The sequence below is a fragment of the Pimephales promelas genome, chromosome 7 (genome assembly GCF_988280905.1).
Source record: "Pimephales promelas chromosome 7, fPimPro1.hap1.1, whole genome shotgun sequence".
Taxonomy (NCBI): Eukaryota; Metazoa; Chordata; class Actinopteri; order Cypriniformes; family Leuciscidae; genus Pimephales; species Pimephales promelas.
This window is the reverse complement of record NC_142775.1, coordinates 3,731,000-3,754,699: the sequence shown is the minus strand read 5'-3', so window position 1 is coordinate 3,754,699 and position 23,700 is coordinate 3,731,000. Positions and strand designations below refer to the sequence as shown.

Here is a 23,700-nt window from a genome sequence, read left to right as displayed (position 1 = left end):
TGTTCTGCTTGCGTCGAGTGTGAAATGTCTCCATCCCAGGTACAGTATTTCAGCATGTCATATGAATATCATTTCATAGGTTTTTTTTTTCTTTTTTTCTAACGACAAATGATCGCGACGCTCACGTTTACAAGCCAGCGTCATTATAGTAGCGTAGTCTATTGGTTGCCGTTTTACTGAATCTATATGATGCTTCAATGCAATGTTTGAGTGGTAGAGAATACCCATATATCGTCAATATTATAATATCAAGCTACCATAAATGAATCAGCAAAATCGGTTTGCATTACAGCTTGAGGAAAGGAAAATAAACGAATATCACAGACATGTTAATAGTATCCAAAAATATGATTTTGTACATCTTATATATTTCCTTGCAAGAATGTAGCAAACTTGTACACGCCGTTTAGAAGTTAAAACACCAGTTAACTTTATTTTGAAGATAAACGGAGGATAGGATAGCTTTCATAGTAAGGCAGACAAAAAAAAAAACTGAGAATAGAGATAGGCTATGCAAGCAATATAACGTACTAGTCCAGCATGACAGCCAAGTAACGTTACGCATCGGTTCGCCCCCGTTCTCCTCCTTCAGCTCATGCCAGAAAACACTGGCCCAAAGTTAAACCTCGTTCTGCCTTTAACACGATCACGTTTCTCTTTTTGCTTTCGTCCGATAAAACCTTTGCTTTCTTGTTTTTCTGCGCTGCTTCGGCCATGAATATAACAGCACGTCCGATTTTAAGGAAGTGGGATGGTGGTGGAAGTGACGTATATGCCGTACAGCAGTCGAATTTTGTAGTTCTCTTTGTTCGCGGGGTTACTACCCGAAACCCGAAGTTTAAAAGTACAATTAAAAATGCTACAGACCCCGTTGGGCTATGGCAGACGTGTCATTCAACCTATTGTAAGTCAATGTACCATCAGACTTGGAAATATATTATGAAGGTTGAACAGTTACCTGGTGTTACTAAAATATACTTGAACATTACTTGAATATACCAAACACTGCTCCTCCTGCATGGACTCCACCACCGCAGCGGTGTCTTGATGTGAGTGATCATTTTAATCACAATTTATGGTCAGGCTAAAGTTAATCCTCTGTGGTCGACAAACGTGCCGGTGCATTTTGCTGGATTTTTTCACGTAGCGGCAAAATATCAATATGAGTATATGCCTACAGTACAGAGTGCGTGCTGACATCAACTCGACAGAACTTATCAGATGCCGATCGCGATGCAGGAGAGCAGCTGCGCTGATTGTCAGTTGTTGTCATGGAGAAATCCTGTACAAACTCTGCAATGGCAGAGCCATCGCCGACGACTGATGACGTATCGGGTTCATGAAGGTTTGTTCCATTTCGTAGGGGAATATTTCAATCCCTTGGCCCTTGTGACTCTGTTTTAAGGGCCAAGGGTTACACTCGAAAACAAGGGGTAGGGCCAAGGGGTGAATTGGGATTCAGCCTAAGAGTCACGAGTGCGGCACTGCCACTACAAATGCACTTTAATAAAATAATGTCTGAAACCACCACTTACTGTTAACTACCCACAACATTTGAAAAAGAAAAAAATAGAGGGAACATTGCCCCAAAATGTTATAAATTGTTCAATACTTTACAAATTTATAATCACAGCATAAATGAAGAAGCCCAACAACTATACAATTTAATTTTATACAATCAGTGTCACATGATCATCATGAAGCACATCTCAAATGCAAATAAAGCATACACTCTAAAAAATCATTCTCCCCTAAAGTATTACATTTGGACAAAACATCAACATCGTAAAACTCTGTAAAGCTGCTTGGAAAAACATGATTTTCCATGGTTTCAACATGAAACAAGAAACAAATCAACACACTATATACAAATTGAAACTATTATGATTACAATGCATGTAAATGAGTTTAGAGTTGTTTGGTGTCTTTATTTCCATCCACAGCTCCAGGTAAAGATGCTGATTTTGCAGTTTTCTCCAACATGCGCTGTAAAGCTGTACCTTTAGTCCCAAACCCAGGGCCTTAGAAATGGAGAGACAAGAGATAAATCATGAAATATGAACAAGCTGACCTGTAGGATAGGATCAACATTTAGTATTCAATGTTCAAGTGAAATTGTATAAATCATAAGAACACTTTTGTGTTACTGAATCGTGTCATATCTCGTTCTCATCACATTTTTTTATTGGTTCATTCTTAGTGTTTATCTCAGTCTTAACTTACGTTCGCTTCATGGAACAGCCCTGGTCATTCAGAAGAATCTCCACCTCGTGGCTGCAGCAACCGTCACGGATAGTCCGACTGTTATCATATGTGCATTTATGAGACGGGTTATTACAAATGAACCTTCATACTCAGAAAGCACTTAAGAGTCTTTAACAAACCTGATATTTGCTTTTAATTGACTTTAATCATTGTTATAACAATAGTGTGAGAGTTATTGAATTGTTAATGAACTATGAGATTTAGGGTGGATGTAAAGAAAACTTGATTTATGAATAACAATTCTCAAACTATTGATCTGTTCCTTACAAAAATGTATAATGTGACTCAGGAAAACATGTACTGTGCCCCAAAAGTCGTTCTTTTCTAGTGTAAAGCTTGTAAGCTGAACTCTCCATGAAATTGCATGCAAAATCTGTATAATGATAAACCAATACAAACCTGTTAAATGTCATCACACAACCTGGTCTTGTGTTTAAGCTCTTCAAGATCTCGATTGCATCCTTCTGTAATGAGTCAGCCTGTACCCTAGATGTGGAAACACATTATACAGATACAATTAATAATATTGATAATGTCATTCTTCATCTGCTTCTTGCACATTCATTTAAACTTTTCCATAACAGTTTAAACAGATGAAGGCCATGAACTACAGATGGGCGGATTCATTTGCTTTGTAAGGTTATCTGATATAGCAACAGCATTGCAAAATTGCCTAAATAAATAAATAAATAAATAAAATAATAATTATACTACAATAATATATTAACAATAAAGAAATACAGTAGTTCCTTTGTCTACTAAACCATTTTGTGTTTCTAAGGTTTTTTAATTCCTCAAAGGTGTGTGACTGTGTGATCAGTGTCATTAATTCATAGACTTTTATTGATTTAGTTCACTAAAAAAATGTAACTCTGTCATGTCATTCATAACCTGTGTGTCTTTCTTTCTTCAGCAGAACACAGAAGAAGATATTTTTAATAATGCTGGTAATAAAACAGTTTTGGTTCATTGTATTTCTTGTCCAAACAATGGAAGTCAATGGGATCTGAAAGTGTGTGTTAAACAAGCATTCGTTAAAATAACATCTTTTGCTCCTCAGAGGAAAGCAGGTTTGGAACAACATGAGGACGAGTAAATGATGACAGAATTCCCCTCTTTAGATGAACTATCCCTCTGAATATTAAATACACAGTTCTCATCAACAGACACATTCACATAGAAACAGGACAGAGGAGATTTCAGATGTTTCTCACCTGAGTTCGGTTAGACTGGGGCACTTCTGGATCATCTGGAGGATCTGAACAGAAAACTCCTCATTTAGACACTTCAAGCTCATTTTCATCTTCTTCAGGTTAGAGAAGGAATGGAGAGCAGTCAGGAATGCATTGAATTCCCTTTGGTCAATTATCTGAACAAGTTTGGTCCAGTCGTTGTTGAGCGATGAGAGTGGAAAGGTGAGACTGAATGATTGCAAATCCACAGGGGGAAGCAGGACAAACACTATCTGGAAACTATTAAAGAAAGAAATTAAGAAATAATATTGTTGTTGTGTCTACAAGTCAATAATTTATTGCTAAGAATATCATTTTGTGATTTAAAATAATTATGATTAATTAGGGTTCCCTTTCGTAGTCACTTCGAGTTACGTCAGAAGTGACGGAGATTGGGGGTTTCGCATAGAAAGCCAATCCTCTTCGAGTATTTAATCACGAGCCAATGGCATGCAATGCCTTGGGGCTGCGGAAATTTGCATAGCGTACTCCGCCCTACTCCGTGAGTATAAAAGGAGGAAGTGAACGCAACCGCAGTATGTTTTCGCTTCGGAGCCAAGAGACTTCTTCACTCCTTAAAGCCATTCTCACTGACAAGACTCTTCGAGACGAGCGTCCTCTTCAGTGTTGGTGTGACAGCGGTACCCAGCGAGATTCTGCATTGCCTGCGATCTGAGCAGTGGTCTGCCAGACTTTGCGCTTCTCCCTGGACGCCTCAGCGCTGAAAGAGTGAATTTCCTCCTCTCTATTGAAAGAGCTACACGTGGCACGTCTTTTTAAAGATGGTTCGCCCGTGTTCTTCTGGATGCGGTCGATTCATGTCGTCCTCTGATGGTCACGATCGCTGCTCTGTTTGCCTGGGCATTCAGCATGCAGCAGCAGCGTTCGTGGATGACTCATGTTCCTTTTGTGGGGATATGACCATCTCTACACTGCGATCGAGACTCAATGATCTGACTAAAGTGAGAGTCCCCGCGTCCGCTACTCGTTCAGCTTCTTCTTCAAGAAGCTCTTCGATTCGCGGACAGGGTGATCTGACGGTGACGGTGTGGAACAAAAACCCGACGAGAGATCCTCGGGCCACACCCCCCGCCCCAGTGTCAGAGCCAGCGAGCGCTGCTTCGATTCAGGCGTCTGCCTCTTCACAGGTACCGTCTGTTTCGTTCGGCGCTCCAGAGGATGACGCGATGTCGATCGCGGCATCACAGGGCGGGTTTGAGTCCTCGGGAAGTGAGGATGCGGCTGCGTTGCCTCCCTCGGGAGCGCCAGAGTTGCCCGTGTCTGATCCCGAGATGACGGCCATGCTGTCTCGGGCCGCCGTGAGTATCGGGTTGGAGTGGAACCCTCCGCCCTGCCCCGATCTCTCACGGATGGATAATTGGTTTTTGGGGAAAGCTGCCGCCGCAAGGCCACAGCCGAACCCAATTCCCTTTTTTCCCGAGCTGCATGTGGAGCTGACGCGCACTTGGAAGGCTCCTTTGACCTCTTGAGAGCGCGCTCCAGCCTCCCCCACCTTTCCTCCCCTTGACGGCGCGGCTGCCCGTGGGTACGCTGGGATTCCTCCGGTGGAACGCTCTGTTGCGATGCAACTGTGTCCACAGAGCGCGTCCTCCCGTGGGACTCCTAAGCACCCATCCAAAGCCTGTAGGTTCTCGTCGTCTATGGCGGCGCGATCCTATAGAGCGGCGGGACAGGCGGCTGCCGCTTTGCATGCCTTGAGCACTTTGCCAAACTGTTTTTCAAGCCAAACTGCTCAGGGACATGCACGAGGGCGGGACTGGCCCAGCGGCTTTTAACGAGCTGCGAGCTGCCACTGACCTCGCTCTCCGGGCGTCGAAAGTGGCCGCTCGCTCTGTTGGGCAGGTGATGGCCACTAGTGTGGTCCAGGAGCGCCACCTTTGGCTCAACCTGGCAGACACAAAGGACGCTGAGCGGACACGTCTGCTCGACGCCCCCCTCTCCCAGGTTGGCCTGTTCGGCGGTGCGGTTGAGGACTTCGCCCAGCAGTTCTCAACTGCCCAGAAGCAGACGGAGGCCATTAAACACATTCTGCCCTGACGGTCAGCTGCTGCCTCCACCCAGCCGTCGGCCCAGACGCCTCCCTCTGCTCGCCGCCGAGGACGCCCCCCTGCGGCTCCCCTCCCTCCCACGCGTCCCCAGCAGCAGTCTTCACCCGGGACGTGGATGAGGCCGCAGGCATGCGTCGCAGCCCCATCAGGCCGCGCGCCCCGCTAAACGCCAGGCGAAGCGGCGTCCCTGAGACGGGCTGCTCAGTGATGAAGTCAAGTGTTTCCCAGGAGGAAGTAGCAGGCCCCCTCCTTCCCCCGGTGGAGGGCCGGGGGAGAATCTTTTGTTCTCAGCTCCCCGCTGCTCACCCACGGGTTGGTTAAAGCACCCTGAGTTGGTTAAAGAAAGCACCCTGAGTTGGTTAAAGAAAGACTTGACATCATCACTGAGCACACAGACTGGAATGAGTACGCTCGTCTCCCCAGCGCGTCGACCCTCTCATTCCTCTCTGTCTCTGAGGGTGCGGAAGGGAGTGTGTGTCGTCCCTCGACTACGCCACTCCCCTCCCCCTCTGTCGCCAGACCCCCGGCAGAACAGACCCCCGTGGAACGCTGGTCCTTCCCTGGTCTCTTCTGTCGGGGAACGGGGCTCGACTGTGCATCCGCACGGGGTAACACCCGAGCGCATGCTGGTCTCCCCGCCCCGCTGCCCCTCCGGGGGGATGTCTGTGGTTCACATGACCCCGCTGGTTCACTTCCTGGGAGCTTGGCTTGAGCTCCCCGGGCTGTCCCGCTGAGTCATTAGAACGATCAGATTCGGCTACGCGATTCAGTTCGCACGGTCTCCTCCCCGTTTCAGGGGAGTTCGCTCCACTATGGTCGGTGGCAATGCCCCGGTCATGAGAGCGGAAATTGCGACCCTGCTGGCGAAGGCTGCAGTCGAGACGGTCCCTCCAGCCGTGGTGAGGTCCGGGTTTTACAGCCCCTACTTCATTGTCCCCAAGAAGACCGGTGGGTTACGGCCGATCCTGGATCTGCGCATTTTGAACCGTACTCTTCATCGGCTACCGTTCAAAATGCTCACAGCCAAACGCATTTTCGAATGCGTACGGCCTCTGGATTTGTTTGCAGCAATCGACCTGAAGGACGCGTACTTTCATGTCTCCATATTGCCTCGACACAGACCGTTTCTTCGGTTTGCCTTCGAAGGCCAGGCATATCAGTACACGGTTCTCCCATTCGGGTTAGCTCTGTCTCCTCGCGTCTTCACGAAGATCGTCGAGGCAGCCCTTGTTCCCCTTCGCGAACATGGGGTTCGCATCCTGAACTATCTCGACGATTGGCTGATACTGGCTCACTCTCGAGAACAGGTTTGCGAACACAGAGACCTGGTGCTTCAGCACCCAGCCCGTCTGGGCCTTCGGGTCAACCGGGAGAAGAGCAAACTTTGCCCCGTGCAGAGGATCTCTTTTCTCTGCATGGAGATAGACTCGGTCGCCATGTCCGCGCAGCTCACGAACGAGCGCGCGCACTCACTGCTGACTTGTCTTCGACAGTTCGAGGGCAAGAGTGCGGTCCCACTGAAACTTTTTCAGAGGCTCCTGGGGCATATGGCATCCGCAGCCGCGGCAACGCCGCTTGGATTGCTTCATATAAGACCGCTTCAGCTGTGGCTTCGCGATCGAGGCCCGAGGTGGGCATGGCATCGCGGCTCGCTCCGAGTTCCAGTGACTCCAGCGTGCCGCCGTACCTTCTTCCTGTGGTCGAACTTCAGCTTCTTGCGGGCCGGTGTCCCGCTTCAGCGAGCTTCCAGGCTTCTCGTTGTCTCCACGGATGCATCCACCACGGGTTGGGGTGCCATGTGCAATGGGCATGCAGCCGCGGGTTCCTGGACAGGACCCCAGCGCCTCATGCACATCAATTGCCTCGAGCTGTTGGCAGTACGCCTGGCCCTGCACCGCTTTCGAGCACTGCTCAGGGGTCAACACGTACTTGTCCGTTCAGACAACACCACTGCTGTAGCGTACATCAACCACCAGGGGGGTCTACGCTCGCGCCAGTTGTCGCAGTTCGCCCGCCACCTCTTGCTATGGAGTCAAAAGCACCTGAGGTCCCTTCGTGCAGTGTACATTCCAGGAGACTGGAACCTGGCAGCCGACGAGCTGTCACGGGTCCGCCCTATCTCCGGCGAATGGCGACTCCATTCCCAGACGGTCCAGCTGATCTGGGACCAGTTCGGGGAAGCTCAGATAGACCTGTTTGCCTCCCGGGACTCATCCTACTGCGCCCAGTTTTATTCCCTGTCCGAGGGCACGCTCGGCACAGATGCACTGGCGCACAGCTGGCCGCGGGGCCCACGCAAGTATGCGTTTCCCCCAGTGAGCCTTCTTGCACGGGTGTTGTGCAAGATCAAGGAGGACGAGGAGCAGGTCTTGCTGGTAGCCCCTTATTGGCCCACCAAGACGTGGTTCTCCGAACTCATGCTCCTCGCGACACCACCTCCTTGGCCTATTCCTCTGAGACAAGATCTACTCACTCAGAGACGGGGCACTCTGTGGCACCCTCGTCCCGAGCTGTGGAGGCTACACGTGTGGCTCCTGGACGGGACGAGGCAGGTTTGACTTCCGCTAGAGCGTCGTCCACGAGACACCTTTATGCGTTGAAGTGGAACCTCTTCGTCAACTGGTGCTCTTCTCGCGGAGAAGACCCCCGGAGATGTTCGATCAGTGTCGTGCTTTCCTTCCTGCAAGAAGGGTTAGAGTGTTGGCTGTCGCCCTCCACCCTTAAGGTTTACGTCGCGGCCATTGCCGCGTCTCATGACGCAGTAGAAGGTAAGTCCATTGGGAAGCATGACCTGGTCATCAGGTTCATGAGGGGAGCGAGGAGGCCAAATCCGCCTCGTCCTCCCCTCGTGCCCTCTTGGGACTTCTCAGTAGTTTTAAGTGCTCTGCAGAGGCCTCCCTTTGAGCCTTTGCAATCGGTAGAGTTAAAGTTTCTGTCTATGAAGACAGCACTCCTGGTTGCATTGGCCTCCATCAAGAGGGTAGGGGACCTGCACGCATTCTCCGTTGACGAAGCGTGCCTGGAGTTCGGGCCGGCTTACTCTCACATGATCTTGAGACCCCGGCCTGGATATGTGCCCAAGGTTCCCACCACTCCCTTCCGGGACCAGGTGGTGAACCTGCAAGCGCTGCCCCTGGAGGAGGCAGACCCAGCCTTGGCACTGCTCTGTCCGGTACGTGCACTCCGCACCTACGTCGACAGAACGCTGTGTTTCAGGACCTCAGACCAGCTCTTTGTCTGTCATGGGGGGAGCCAGAAGGGAAGGGCTCTCTCAAAGCAACGGCTATCTCACTGGATAGTGGACGCCATTGCTTTGTCTTACCAGCAGCAAGGTCGACCGTGCCCCCTTGGTGTGACGGCCCATTCCACTCGGAGTGTGGCCTTCTCTTGGGCTCTAGCGCATGGCGCCTCGCTTACAGACATCTGCAGAGCTGCAGGCTGGGCGACACCAAACACCTTCGCGAGATTCTATAATCTGCGAGTCGAACCGGTGTCTTCTCATGTACTCGCTTCCGCCAGTACTGGACCCGCTTAGGTGTCTTCGCTTGCTCGCCATTCCACTCCTCGGACTGGATACGTGCGATATTCCTCAGTAGTCTTCCGTGAAGCCTTGAGTCCTCCAGCACCTATGCTGTGGGCACCTCTGCTGTTGCTCTGGTTGCTGGCTAGGTGCCTCCATGTGCACGGTTCCCGACGGTAACTGTCTCATCTGTATTTCCACTGTAAGCCTCTCTGAGCATGTGTCTTCCCTTGGCAAGCCATCTGCCACCCCTGGAGCTATTCTAGTAACCACCTGCGGTTGGTGCTCCAGTGATCTGCATATGTGTCCCTATGCGGCCATATGTGTATTCGTAAGTCCTCCCTACGGAAGGCATCTGGTAGCATTCTCCCTCCCTGGATATGTTTCCCAGTGTACCTTGGTATTCTTGTGTCAAAGTAGGAGTCCTGGTGATTACCAGGTTCATTGGTCTAGACTTTCGCAGGGCACTGGAAGACAGCTGTAAGATGGTGTGATGGCATTGACCCCCAATCTCCGTCACTTCTGACGTAACTTGAAGTGACTACGAAAGGGAACGTCTCGGTTACGGATGTAACCCTCGTTCCCTGAGTAGGGAACGGAGACGTTACGTCTCCCTGCCACTTCTGCTGTACCGCTGGGTAGACGCCTGAGTTCATTCTTGGCTCCTCAGCGAAGACATACTGCGGTTGCATGCCATTGGCTCGTGATTAAATACTCGAAGAGGATTTGCTTTCTATGCGAAACCCCCAATCTCCGTCACTTCTGACGTAACGTCTCCGTTCCCTACTCAGGGAACGAGGGTTACATCCGTAACCGAGGCGTTTTTTGTGCACCAGCCAATATTTGCAATAGTCAAAAAAAGATAAGTATACACCATATATTTTAACTGTTTTGGGAGACCAGTTTAGTTGCATTATTACTATTATAATTATAATCTATTAGATTGCACCAAAGATGCCAGATAAACGGGAGAACAAGATGATTTATTTGGTTATACAAAACATATTAATCATATAATTATTTCTGGTTATCATGTAAAAAAAAAACATTTGATGAAAAGAAAAAAAATAAATTCTTCTTCACCTGGACGGCTCTTTGATGATTGACAGAAGTGAGATGTCTTGACATGATTGGAGATTTCTTTTACCAACACTGCAAATCAAAGCACAGAAAAAATATACATGAACGAAAAGTGAAACAAAAGCACATTAAAGGATGATAGCACACGTGCATAAAACACATCAAATGTATAAAATATATTTTAATTCATTACCTCCGTGAGCTCAGGGTCTGTCCTCTCGTGAGAGCGTTGATCAGTTCACCGAGATCACAGTCTGATGGACCGCTTATAGTCAATCTTCAAAAACAAATCCAGAACATCACTGTACAGACTAATAAAGTTTAACTTACAATAGCAAATTAGAGATTAGATAATAATTACACCCACCAAATATCTGTTTTAGACCAGCACATTTACCTTGCTTCTTCAAACTTGTGAAGTTCAGGCAAAATCATAGACAGACATTCCGATGTTAAATCCAAAGAGATGTCTTCAATTCTCTGACAGCACTGACAGCAGTACAGCAGGGCACAGACGTCTGCTCTACTGAGGAAACACATTCCTAGATCAATCCATTTCCAGGATCCCATTACTTCTTTCACAAAGTCTTCTTCATGAAGTTCATAGAGACAGTGAAGAATAAATTCTTCTCCCGGATCCAAGAAACAATCTTCAACCTTTTCTAAAATCCATTCTTTCAGATGATCTTGTGTTTCTGGACGAATTAACAGACCATGTTCTTCAAGTGTGAGTCTCACGTCCTTATTTAACAAACCAAATGCAAATTTCACCACAGCTTCAAAATGTGGTTTTGAGGAACAATCCATTAAAAGTTTCCTCAGGGACTTTTCTTCATCCAGAAGGACATAGTACAGAGCACAGAAGAACTCCTGAAAGCTGAGATGCATGAAACTGAACATCGTCTCCTGGTAGATTCGTCTCTTAAACAGGAACTTGCACAAGAATGGATTTCCAGCCGGGTCTGAAATGGTTTCATTCACACTTTTCTCATCCAGCAGGACTTGCCATTCCTGCATCCCTCTCTCTGCCAGCTGACCCAGACTCCTCAGCAGGGTCGGGACGGACTGACTCAAACCCTGGCAGTGATGCTCCAGAAGAGTGCACACAAAGTCCACGTAGATGGAGGTGGTGGTTTCCAGTCCACTTGTCGAATCTGCTCCATATGTGAATCGCTCCTGGATAGTTGTGCAGATGATCCAGCAGACGACAGGGATTGAGCAGGCAGTGATGAGGGTTTCATTTGCCTTCACATATGTATAAGCCTTCCTGAAACGTTCCTCATTTCGAAAAAACTTCTGGAAGTACTCCTCCACCCCCTTTTCTGAAAATCCCACAATCTCAGAGAAACGCTGAGGTCTTTTGAGCAGTTTACTGAGTGTGTCCGTAGCTGTAGATCTGGAGGAGACCAGCAGGAAAGACTCTGGCAGGATTCGACGCCTCAGCAGGGCACAAAGAGTGTCCACAGGTCGGGCTTTCTGAAGCAGATCAGTGTGTGCTGACATGTCATTATTAATGTCCTGTGGGAGTTTCAGCTCATCAAATCCATCAATGACCACAAGCACCTTCTCTGGCGACTGCTGTAAAATCTGTGAGATCTCATGTGATGTTAAACTACAACTGCAGCTCAAGATCTCCACCAAACTCTTCTCGCCAGGAATGTGATTTATTTCTTTACACTTTAAGTGGAACACAATATCAAACCGCTCTTTGTAGAGGTCACCAGATGCCCAGTCCATCATGATCTTCTGCACAGTGAAAGATTTCCCGTTTCCAGAGTTTCCCTGCAGTATCACAGAACTGGGACTGATCCCGTGGTCATCTGGGTCGAACAGAGAGTTGAGATGGAGAGAGTCTCCACTGCTCCTGGAGCCGAGGACCTGCTGGAAGCGCTCTCCACTGGAGCGGATCTCTTCTTCTCGCTCTATTCGATCTCTATTTTTCTGAAGTATCAGAGGATGTACGAAGCGCTCAGACAGCAGCACATCTTCACCAACCCGTGAGTTATACTCAGTCACACACTGATACTCGCTGCAGATCTGCTTTATATGTTTGTCAATCACTGGGCTGATTTCTGTAGAAACAGTCAATGTTAATGTTTTTTTCCTGATTATAATACAGTAAAAAATTCCAGAGCAGGCAAATCGACCCCTTTTCAGTTAGTAAACATGGTGACGTTTTTTATGGGCGGAGCTTAGGTGGAGGCAGAACGATCCCTCCGGTCACTAATCATAGATTTTGACTTCTTGCTCTTAGTAGTACTTAATAAGACAGACATTTCCCATGCCCCAGAAATAAAAATTTCTATTAATAACCAATATTGAGTGTTCACTGCAGCGAGTAATTGGTTGTAATGTTCATGTAGCTACATCAAGTTAACTGATCGAAATATTCATAATCGATTATAACAAGTTATGATTGATTATTAATATTTCATAGAGCTAATTTGCTAGAATATTTTCTAGAAATAAAAATTATAGGTACAGCATATTCATTTTTCATTGATTCTAGCACCCAACAAGGTGACATTTAATAATAAAACTATTTTAAGCTCCTTATGTGTCCGAATCTGTGCTGGTTTGTACTGGCCGCCTCCAGTTTCCCCTTTGTTTTGCCTCCAGCTAGCGCAGTGCCGTGACTGTGACGTCTGCGTAAAAGGGGTCTATACCAACTAAATTACGAGGTCAATGGAGTGCAAGATTTAAAACATTATTATTAAATTCATCAGTCACCTGTGCTTTTGCCATGTCCTGTGGAGCCTGTAGAACATCAGACACACTTGATTAACACATTTCACATATATTCAAACATTTTACATCAATCCATCTATCTCAATATCTATCTCACTGTCTGTCCATCCATCTGTCTATTGCTGTACAAATATATTAGACCACCACCCAATGCAAGGTTTGTCCACAACTGCCCTAAACTAACAGTATTGGTGATACACATGAGAATAAATATGTACAGACTGCACATCATTGAAAACACTAAAAGAACTTCAAGTCTATCCATAAGTGGAAATCCGTAAGTTATTTTTGCAATTTTTTTTTTTTTTTTAGCAATTTTCTACTTCCAGTTTGAAAGACTGTGAAACTCTCAGCTGATTCACATCTATCTACAGGAATACGATGCCCATCACTGTATAAATTAGAGATGCACCGATTGACCGGCGAGTGACCGGAACCGGACGATTTTCACGTGATCGGCAACCGGCCAGTCAGTCTGACATATGCCGATTTTATGTCGGTCAAATGGACTCGGGCGCCGCACGATTAACATCGCGCAGCATCAGCATCACACGTGCACACAGAACGCACATGTAGGAAACCTCGTGAATTACGGCCGTTTCATCCCTTATTTACACCGCAAGCGTGAGCGGCGCAGATTTTTTCCGGCTTGCATGTAAATCAATGAGTGCGTTCACACCGGGAGCAGGAGCAGCGCGAGCGTCAAGCAGGAGCGTCGCGTGAGCAGTGAAGCGGTTTCTGCTCTGTGTAACCTGTATTTTTTCAGCGTTGCTAGCACTCAATTAAAGTGAAAGCACACCTTTGATGAAAAAAAGGATTTAAAAGTGCTCAAAATGCACATAATTTGCATGTCGAGTGTTTTAACAAGAACTGGAGTACCCATTTAAACTTGTTATTATTGAGTTTGAGTAAAAGTATATGGTGTTTTATAAATATATATATATTTAATATATCCAAACTATTTAATATATCCGCCAATCCAAACTATATGCTAATTGACGATAGTGGTCCTGATAGACATAAGTTAACAAGACTAAAATAAAGATAGGACAAAATATTTAAGGATTCTGCAAGAGCTTCTGCAATTTGAGCAATAACTGTAAAAGTACATATTTTAATAGTACACATCTCAGTACATACTGTAGGTCTAGACACATGTGGTACAATAGCCAAAATGACTTACCTAAGTCGCTAAGCAGAAGTGGCTCATTCTTTTCCAGGCAAGAATAAAAGGCAGATTTAACCTTGTTTCCTCCAGAGATCAACACTTCATATAACTCTCTCATTTTCTCCTGGTTAATATTTGCTGCTCTGATCTTACTGTACGGCTCCGGTTGCAGCATGCCAGCAGACAGCAGCTCATCCGTTATCGCCATCACATTCTTTACTCTCTGGACAAGTTTATCCCAGTAGCCGTCCACAAACCGAGCACCTGGTAGAGAGATAATAACATAACTGCTCACAAAAATCCAGCTAAAACCAGCCTAGGCTGGTTGGCTGGTCTTAGCTGGTTTAAGCTGGAAGTAGCTGGTTTTAGTTGGTCACCCAGCCTGACTTAGCTGGTTAAGCTGGTCTCCCAGCCTGGCTACCAACTTGACCAGCTAAGACCAGCCTGACCAGCTGAAAAAGTGTTCAAAACCCCTCTAAAACCAGCCTGATAAACCAACTAACCAGGCTGGGAGACCAGCCAAAACCAGCCTTGGCTGGTTTTAGCTGGATTTTTCAGCAGGGGTGATTTCATTAGATTTAAGAACGGTATATTATGTAGTGTAGCAAGTACTTATTTGAGCCACTTCACTTAATCAGGGTAATGCAGATTATCTTTCATATGACTATCTCTGCTTTTACTGTGGTAACTACTTACGCTCTGAGTCTTGGTCCATGGTGTCTCATAAGTGTCTATGACGTGTTGTAGAGAGCTGTCTTAAGTTGTCCTCTAGGAAATGAAACACAATGCAGATAGTGTGAGATGGTTGAAGAGAGCTTTTGTGACCCATGGTTAAAGATAACAATATTGGTATTCAGTAAATTAAAGGTGCCATATGTAATAATTGAGGTAACAATATACGAAAAATGAGCTACACGCATCAAAAGAATGAGAAGAAATAAGTGCAAAGATGTCATTAAAAAACTGACAAGTTATAGTGCTGCCGAGATATTAACCTGAATTAGCATGCTAAATTACTAGCCCCGGCCCGGCAGGTGTCGTAATACCAGTTCCGGCCATGGGAGGCGGTATGCGGACGGGCAACGTTAGCACCAGCCAAACTGCAATACGCGAGTGAGTCGCGCTCGCGCCGGCTTGTGTGTGTGTGTACTTGAACCTGATGTCAGTCGTGTGGAAATACAGCCCACTACTACATTTCAGTTCAGGGAAGAGTTCAAAAAATGATTGGTCGACATTATGCATGAGGAATACATTTTGGTAAGTTGTAGCATACTGTATCTTTCACCAGTGTTCGTATTCTTTTTCCAGCTAGTAGAGACGATCGGTTCACGTGCGCTAGGGATCTGTAGTGTAACATGTACAAGCGCCAAAACGGTATTTATTCTTTGAATTGCGTAATATAACCTTAACTAACCTGCTTGCTAAGTGTCAATTGCGTGTGTCTCATGGTGAATTCACGGCGCTAGATTGATCAACATCAGCGAATGCTGTCTGTCAAATTAATTCACTAACAATAAAAGTGTAATATGAACAAAACGAATACCATAAACTTCAAATAATTGCCCAAGCTTTTATTTTCCCATACCGTCGAAATGCACCAGCTTGTTTTTGAGATCTATGAGGCGGTCTTCATCATTTAGTGTTGAGATTCATAGTGTTTAGTTTAGTTCACTCTAGTGTTTAGTTCATTGAGTCTCTGATCTCTAAAAATCTCCAAATGTTCCACGTGAAACTGCGGTCTTCCAACCTTTTACTATCATGTCAAATGATTTGAATAACATGCGCGATGGTTGGAGCACAAGTCATTTTTTGGAGGTATACTGCCCCCATCTGTTATGGAATATGGAGTAGGATTTGATTTATTATGGTAGATGGCACCTTTAAGTGGCATGTACAAACAATAATCTAACATGCAGCCCAAATTTGGCCTTTACTGAATATACAGTCAGGAAACAAAAAGGTAGCAGACTGATGTAATGGCGTATGTATGACACGCCAATCCGTATTTCCATTTTTGACGTGCTATCAACACGCATTATCGCTTTTCAGCGCGTTTATGAACGCCGTTGACTTAACGTTACATTACTGTATAAATATATGACCTTCCCCAACCCCGTCCCTAAACCTACCCGTCACTGGAGTTAATACCATTTATGAGTCTTCCCCTACCATAGGAAAAAAAAAAATATCGCTCCCCAGATGTAGATCTACATTTTTCTTTTATACACACACAAAATTCCATAAACAGCACTTCTAAGACACAGCAATTATAAACACAGCTTTCTAAATAAAAATCTAAGAATAGAAATAAATAAAGGTAAAAATATAAAAGTACCTCAAGTAAAAATATACACTAAATATATTCCAACACTGAATATATTCGACGGGACTCGGGAGCAAAGTTAATATGTCCTAGAATATAAAAAAAATAAGAATGTAATGCAGCATAGTGCAACAGTGCAAATTTTGCATCAGTACAGTAGTAAATAAATAGTAAAAGTGCATGTCAGCCGTGACTATGAGGGGGTGATAGCTTTCACGGCTCTGGGGAAAAAAAACTGTTTTTAAGTCTAGTTGTGGTGGTCTTGATGCTTCTGTACCGCCTTCCCGAAGGAAGTGGTACGAACAGTTTATTTCCCGGGTGGACGGGATTCGCCACGATGCGGCTGGCCCTCTTCCTGATTCGGACAGCGTATATTGTGTCCAGATCTAGTAGATGGCCACCCGTGATCCTCTGAGCAGTTCTCACCACCCGTGCCAAGTCCTTTCTTTCCTTTGCGGTGCAGCTGCCATACCACACCGTTGCGTTTAAACAAAGTATGCTTTCTATTGTAGCTCTATAGAAGTTTTTAAGCAACTGAGAGTCCAGTCCAGTTACGTTTTAACTTCCTGAGGAAGAACAGACGTTGTTGCGCCTTCTTCACCAGGTGTGATGTATTAACCGACCATGACAGGTCTGATGAAATATGGACTCCGAGGAACTTAATACTATCCACTACATCTCCCCGTATACAGAGAGGAGCATGCTCTGTCTTCCTGGACCTTCTGAAGTCCACTATGACTTCTTTGGTCTTATTGGTATTCAAAATAAGATTATTTGTTGAACATCAATATATCAGGTGCTGGATCTCCTCTCTGTATTGAGTCTCATCATTGTCAGATATGAGACCAACCACGGTGGTATCATCTGCAAACTTCACGAGCACGTTTGTGGAGTGAATAGCAAGACTGTCATGAGTAAAAAGGCTGAAGAGGACCGGGCTGAGCACACAGCCTTGCGGTGTTCCAGTGTTCAGGATCAGACTGGAAGATGTAAGGTTCCCTATCCTCACCACCTGTGGACGATTCGTGAGAAAATCCCTAATCCAGGAACACAGTGAAACTGATAGACCCAGGTTGAGGAGCTTCAGCACCAGCTTATCTGGGAGAACTGTGTTAAAAGCTGAGCTGAAGTCCACCAATAACATCCTAACATAGGTGTTGGGGTGCTTCAGATGTGTCATGGCTGTATGGAGTGCTAGTGAGACAGCATCGCCGGTTCCAATTTCCTCCTGTAGGCGAACTGAAGGCTGTCGAGACCCTCAGGAATAACCTCTCTGATGTGATTAAGGAGGATCCTTTGCCAGAAAGCAAACTGACATTGAATCAACGTGGAAATATGACATCGAAACAACGTTGATCTGACATAGTTTTGCTCATCGAATTAACGTTGAACCAACGTCAGACGCGTCATTCTTCAAAACTAACGGAAAATCAACTTGAAATCAACGCGTTGTTTCAACGTTATGGAAGCAAACCAATTTTCGATTTTCATTTAGCTTTGAAGAATGCCGCGTCTGACGTTGGTTCAACGTTAATTCGTGTGTGAGTGTTAATGTATCCACATGTCCTGCTGTACTCAGGAATCTCATGTACAAATGTATGTGTAGACTAGCGGAGTCACATAACAGCATCATCAAAACACTAGTGAATCCGGCATTGAGTGCTGTTAGGTTCACTTCTGGTTTGTGGAATCACTGGCGTTTTAGTTTGTATGTTAACATTTGAACACTTTTTGTGTGTATTGTAGAATACTGACTGTGTAGTCATTTTATAGAACTCTGTTCTTTTTTCTTCCTTTTTTTTCCTCTCTCTTTCTTCCTTTTCTTAATGTACTTTGTAATATTATGGTATATGTATAGGGCTATGGACCATCTTGTGTATGTGTCCTGAATAAAGACGATTACGATTACGAATTCGATGAGCAAAATCAACGTTGTTTCAGTGTCATGAGAGACGTCGTTTCCACGTTGATTCAATGTCAGTTTGCTGTCTGGGCTAATCCTTTCAAAACACTTCATGATTACCGGGGTTAGGGCAACTGGACGATAATCATTGAGGCATGTGCCCGCTGATTTTTTCGGGACAGGCACAATAATAGAGGTTTTGAGTTGCAATGCAGAGCCCTGCTCATAGCATACATAGCTGTAGGCCCTATAGGCCAATTATATGCTTGTAAACATTCGGGATGCGCGCGCAGCTTGGTTGCAGAAGCGAGAGCGCGGGAGAGGTGTTAGCTAGCAAAATAATACATTACGTTATCGTTACGTAGTTAGATATCAACATTACATTTTATATTGATTAGATTGTACATATTTAAAATGTTCTCCGCGTATTACAACAGCTTGTCACCCAGCGATAAGAGCTGTTATTCAACTAAGCTTACCTTAATGAGTGGGATACGTCTTACAGATCCGTTTGCCATAGAGCTTTGTCAATGGTCAAACGACGAAACGAAATGGCCAAGCATTCAGTGGCCAGAAATATATAATTACCTGATCGACACTCCAAGTGTTTATACCCAGGAGAAGTTGAAAGCGTACAAATCTCTTGATGCCTATAATTTTGTTCTGTGTGGTCATGTCCAAGACATACAACTGCAAAAAGTAATGAGTCAGAATGAAGTGTAAATAGAAGCAAATTATTTAATACACACTAGTATTTTACATCGAAGCACAATAAAAAAAAAATAAAAAAAGTACAGCAATAATTATTATCAATTTAACCAATTATAAATTCATTAATAAAATGTATACAGAAAATCTGATAGCTGTATTTATTGTTTCTTCTATTTTATTTATGTTTTGAGTCTGCCCTTTTTTTTTACTTGGCACGGCTGCTATCACTATGTCATAGTTTGGTTTTGTACTGTTTTCTCTGACATTTTCATTAGAACTATGTTAATATGTTTGTTTTATTTTTTTAAATTAATTACATTTTTGTTGTTATTGTTAAAATTAATATATATATACAGTATATACACATATTATACACATATATACATATGTATATTATTACTCATAGTCTATTAATGTAATTTACTTAATTGTTCACTGATCCTTCTCTGTTCTGTTGCAGTCACCACCACCTAAAAAAATAATAATTAAAAAAAAAACGTTAACCGCTTCAAGTTATCTTCTTGGGACTATGCATTTACAGAGGTTTGTTAATGCTCCACACACAATCACCATGTCATCTAAGAGGTCAACTTAGACTGTGAGTGGAATAACAGTTGTCAGAATTTTGAAGTTTTTCCATCTACCAATTACTCTTTCAATGTGTATTCTCACATTAGACAAACGCCTTGATGTGTCCACTTCTTGAGCAGAGAGCTGCTTCTTTCCTTTGGTAAAGTGAGGGATCCTAAGTGTGGCACCGCGTGTAGCAAGCTCATCTCTGATGGTGAAACCACGATCTGCTAGAATCTCATCATTATGCTCTAGAAGGTCATAAAATCCAGACTCTGCTGTAATTTGTTTATCGGAAACACGCCCGCCCCAACCTGCCGACAGAAAAGTAATGGCTCCTGCAGGTGACATGCCAACTAAATATTTTACAGTGTTGTGGCTTTTATAAGTTGAGTACGTCTGGGCTCTGGAGGTTAAATTTGTGGGTCTGTTTATAAAAATTTCTGTGCAGTCAATGATGCACCTGCAACGTTTATATTTAGGTTTAAAACATTTTGGCATATTCTTTAATATTGCTTGCTTGCTTGGCCACTTAATGAGAGGTTTTAAAGTCGCAGACATGACAGGGAGCCAACTTCTCAAAATTTTCGACACGTCACATTCTGTTACATTAAATCTGAAAGCAATATCCTTGTTGCTGAGTCCTAATCTTAGTTTCATTAGGGTAACTAATAGATGGTCCTCTAGGCTCATAGAGCCACGCACAACCTCTACACTGCCTTTAAGTTTCTGAATCAACCACTCAAAAATGACACTGGTCAGACCTGTGAAAAACAGAACATGCACCGCTTTGCTCTTGATAGAGCTAAAGGAAAACTGTGTTTTTCTGAGTGTTTCCTTTAGTTCCTCCTTCTCTGATTTCAGTTTGTTGATCTCTGAACGCAGGTTGACACACTCTGCAGAAAGTTGGCTGTACTTGAGTTTCAGCTCATCATGGAGAACCTTAGTGACTGTGGCTTCTGAAATAGATAGAGTAGATTGTTGTTGACTTCTAAAAGATGCACAGTAACTTGTTTTAGCTTCTATTTTCTCTATTATTTGATGTATGTTTTAAGAGAGCATGTGCTCTCTTAAAAAAAAATTAGAAACAGGGTGACATGATTCATCATAATAGTGACTGCCCTACATTAGTTAAAATTTTAGAAGTTCTTACCTGTGAAAGGACCAGAACCAGGCTCCATTCTGCAGTCATCTGAGGACAGGCAAGCGGCTGAGGATTCTGATGCAACCTCATCTGTAACTTCTGTGGATAGGTGGACGTGATCTGGGGGTCTGTGTGTGGTTTCCTCTCTTGTTCTTTTCCTCTTAAATCTGATACTCAGAGAAGAGAGCAAGCAGTCAGGCCAAAATAGTTTAGTTGCTTGGTAGATCACAGAGGCTATCAGTTCCCCAAATGAAGTCAAGTTTAAATCACATAGCATCCCTCAAAGGACTTAACAGAAACGATCTAGTCCAAGAAATCCTCTTGACAAAAATAATGTGACATAAAATTAATGGCCATAAATTCCATGCTATTCAATGCATGCAGAGAATGGATGGTGAGTAATGATGTGATCCGAGCGAGCAACTAAATGAGGTGAAAGTGACAATATTTACCTCTCAAGTTTTGCGTCGCCTTTGTTTATTTGACACTGGGTTGAGTAGGAAAAAACAGACGGGACAAAGTCAGGACTACTGGAGTCCATGGACACCTCTCCTGTACAAAAAGTTAGGTCTGTTAGTGTTACAGTTAAATTTAGTCTGAGTTCGCTATAACCGCGTTATTAGCCAAATACTAGGTAACGTTACACTTGCTACTAGACTAGCTACCAAGCAAAACAAGGTAACGCAACTGAACAAAGGTCGTTCGTTATTCTATTGTTAGATAAGTGTACTTAATACATCAGAGTTTTTGTTGTAAACTTAATAGAGTGATGTGGGTGATTTAGCGCAACTTCACTTACCTGATATGAAGTGAGAACTGCAGAGTCGGGCATTTTTAATTAGGTTGTCGTTCCAGTCGATTCTTCTGATGGCTTGTAACCAAAGACGTCTGCGGTTGGCGTTAAAAGGAGTGTGAGTTGATGGTATTCGGTAAAACTTCAGATCTTTATTTACAGACTTTCGATTCTGGCAACCCACTGCACAACACGACATTTTTCCGGGCTTGTTTCAGCGGCTAGCTTGAAGCTTCTGCAACCGACATGCGCAGTTGCACCTGCGTGACGTCAGTGTGACGTAGGGTGATAATTCCCCTATTCACCAATGGTCTTACAAATGTTTAATTCTCCCCAACAACCAGAGCTATTATTATTATTATTTTTTTTTATTTTTTTTAGTTAACTAAAGTGTTTCACACCCAGTGCTACTTTAGTTGTACTAAAAAAAGTTATATTAGTCCAGTTTTAGTCTACCATCACCTTCCTCGCTAACTATAGTTACTTTTATTTTGAAAGTGTTTCCGGTTACATTCGCTTCCAAAAAAGGAATAGACAACGTGACACCCGTTTTTGGTTTATAAACGAAACACGAATTGACAAAAGTTCAATGACTCACTTCATTCTTTGTTCAAAAAGGAATAACGATAAAATGATCCCCAAAAAACGAAAAACAGGTGTTCTGACAATTCATGCTACCCATCGAGATTTGCTACTTATCGGTTATGCGCATATGCAGACTCACAGTTTGTTTGTTTTTTTTAACAAAAGGTACATTTTCCTGTTATAATGTATAATTTCCCTTTAAAAAAATGCTTACTACCATATGAATATTTGTACGGTCAGCCAGCTGAAAAAGAATAACTGCGTTTCAGTTACTATGAGGAAAGGTGTTACTTTGACAAGTCAACGATGAATATTGTATGATAGTTTTTACTTTTCACACCGTTTTAAAAATAAAAACAGTAGTCTACAGTACACAGTAGCTACTCATAACTTAGAATTGTATTATAAATGTATTGCATACGACTTTAATCGGCATTCTGTGATCAATTCGCGCTACGGTAGCATTTTTCGACAAGGCAGCAAAAATCGACAGAACACGAGTTGTTTTTAATTGGTTTTTCGTTTTTTGATTCTGACACCAAAAACGGTTAACGTTATTTGGTTTTTCTATTTGAAACAAAAAACAGACAAACGGTATTTTCGTTTTATAATTACAAACGAATTACGGATTATCCAGAGATCCCCTGACCATATTCCACCTTGAACTAATACACTCATCCACTTATTGTAATATCTAATCATTTGAATTGATCTCTGTTTGTGATGGCAAAAACTGATAGCGATAACAAGTTAAAAGTTTCTCTTACCTGATATGGCTTGATGTTTGCAGGACCTCACACATCCTGTGTTCGCATTTCAGCTTCTGTTCTCCTCTGTTTACATTTCACAGTTCAAAATAAGTATTTAACAGGAGTAAGGATTAATGCCCTGTTTACACGAGAACACTCGGTGAAAACGTAAAAATATTTTACCGGATGTGCCTTTCGTTTACACGGCGACGGCGTTTTGGGGGTTTAAAAACGCAAAAAAAGTGAAAACACCCAAAAGGTCAAATCCAGAGTTCCCGTCTAAAGGTAAAAGAAATGGACCGAGCGACCCCGTTGATTTCAACGGAGAACACTGAAGCCCGTTATAAACCAGAGCCGCTGACGTGGCAAACTGGCAATAGGCTATTTGAAAAATGCTGGAAAAATGGACACCGGATAGAGGGGGTGTTGTATCGTAGATACCAAAGAAAAACTCAGAGAAAACAGGAACTTCAGGATGGTCTCTTTTTATTAGGACTCATCTCTGTAGCCAGCCACACACAAATACAAGCGCCCCACATGCGCGTTCTTCTCTGATTTTAACAGTGGACCAGCCCACAACACAGTGTGCCACCGCCCCCTACTGGACAAACCCAAGAACACCCTTAACATACAACATTTCCCCTCCACTTAACTCAGAGGCAAATCTTTCCCAAAACACATATTCTAGGACAATTTTACAATGATTTTTTTTCACATAACACAATTAATAAATCAATAATTTCTTCTTAATGACACTATTTCTTATGTCACAAAGTCTTTAAAATATGCTGGTGGTTTCCTCTCTCTTACTGAGCGTCGTAGACCTCCAGAGGCTGCACT

The 23,700-nt window shown here is 43.9% G+C and overlaps 2 protein-coding genes and 1 pseudogene across 2 annotated transcripts; all 3 read right to left on the bottom strand.

Annotated features, from left to right (window-relative positions):
• Positions 1 to 1,485: 1,485 nt before the first annotated feature.
• LOC120469555 (NACHT, LRR and PYD domains-containing protein 1 homolog) lies at positions 1,486 to 23,454 on the bottom strand. Its single transcript, XM_089132957.1, has 12 exons — positions 23,044 to 23,454; positions 22,879 to 22,944; positions 14,779 to 14,850; positions 14,098 to 14,346; positions 12,897 to 12,923; positions 10,564 to 12,238; positions 10,360 to 10,443; positions 10,170 to 10,238; positions 3,480 to 3,737; positions 2,665 to 2,751; positions 2,224 to 2,301; positions 1,486 to 2,021 (listed from the first exon to the last, which is right to left on the bottom strand). The coding sequence occupies exons 3-12, from the start codon at positions 14,795 to 14,797 to the stop codon at positions 2,003 to 2,005; spliced, it is 2,565 nt and encodes an 854-aa protein (XP_088989083.1). The 5' UTR covers positions 14,798 to 14,850; positions 22,879 to 22,944; positions 23,044 to 23,454; the 3' UTR covers positions 1,486 to 2,002.
• LOC148978243 (uncharacterized) lies at positions 3,746 to 5,712 on the bottom strand (annotated as a pseudogene).
• On the bottom strand, positions 18,562 to 22,854 carry LOC120471555 (uncharacterized). The gene is made up of 4 exons (XM_039661413.2): positions 21,533 to 22,854; positions 21,186 to 21,285; positions 20,743 to 20,900; positions 18,562 to 20,548 (listed from the first exon to the last, which is right to left on the bottom strand). The coding sequence occupies exons 1-4, from the start codon at positions 21,723 to 21,725 to the stop codon at positions 19,611 to 19,613; spliced, it is 1,389 nt and encodes a 462-aa protein (XP_039517347.2). The 5' UTR covers positions 21,726 to 22,854; the 3' UTR covers positions 18,562 to 19,610.
• Positions 23,455 to 23,700: the final 246 nt, after the last annotated feature.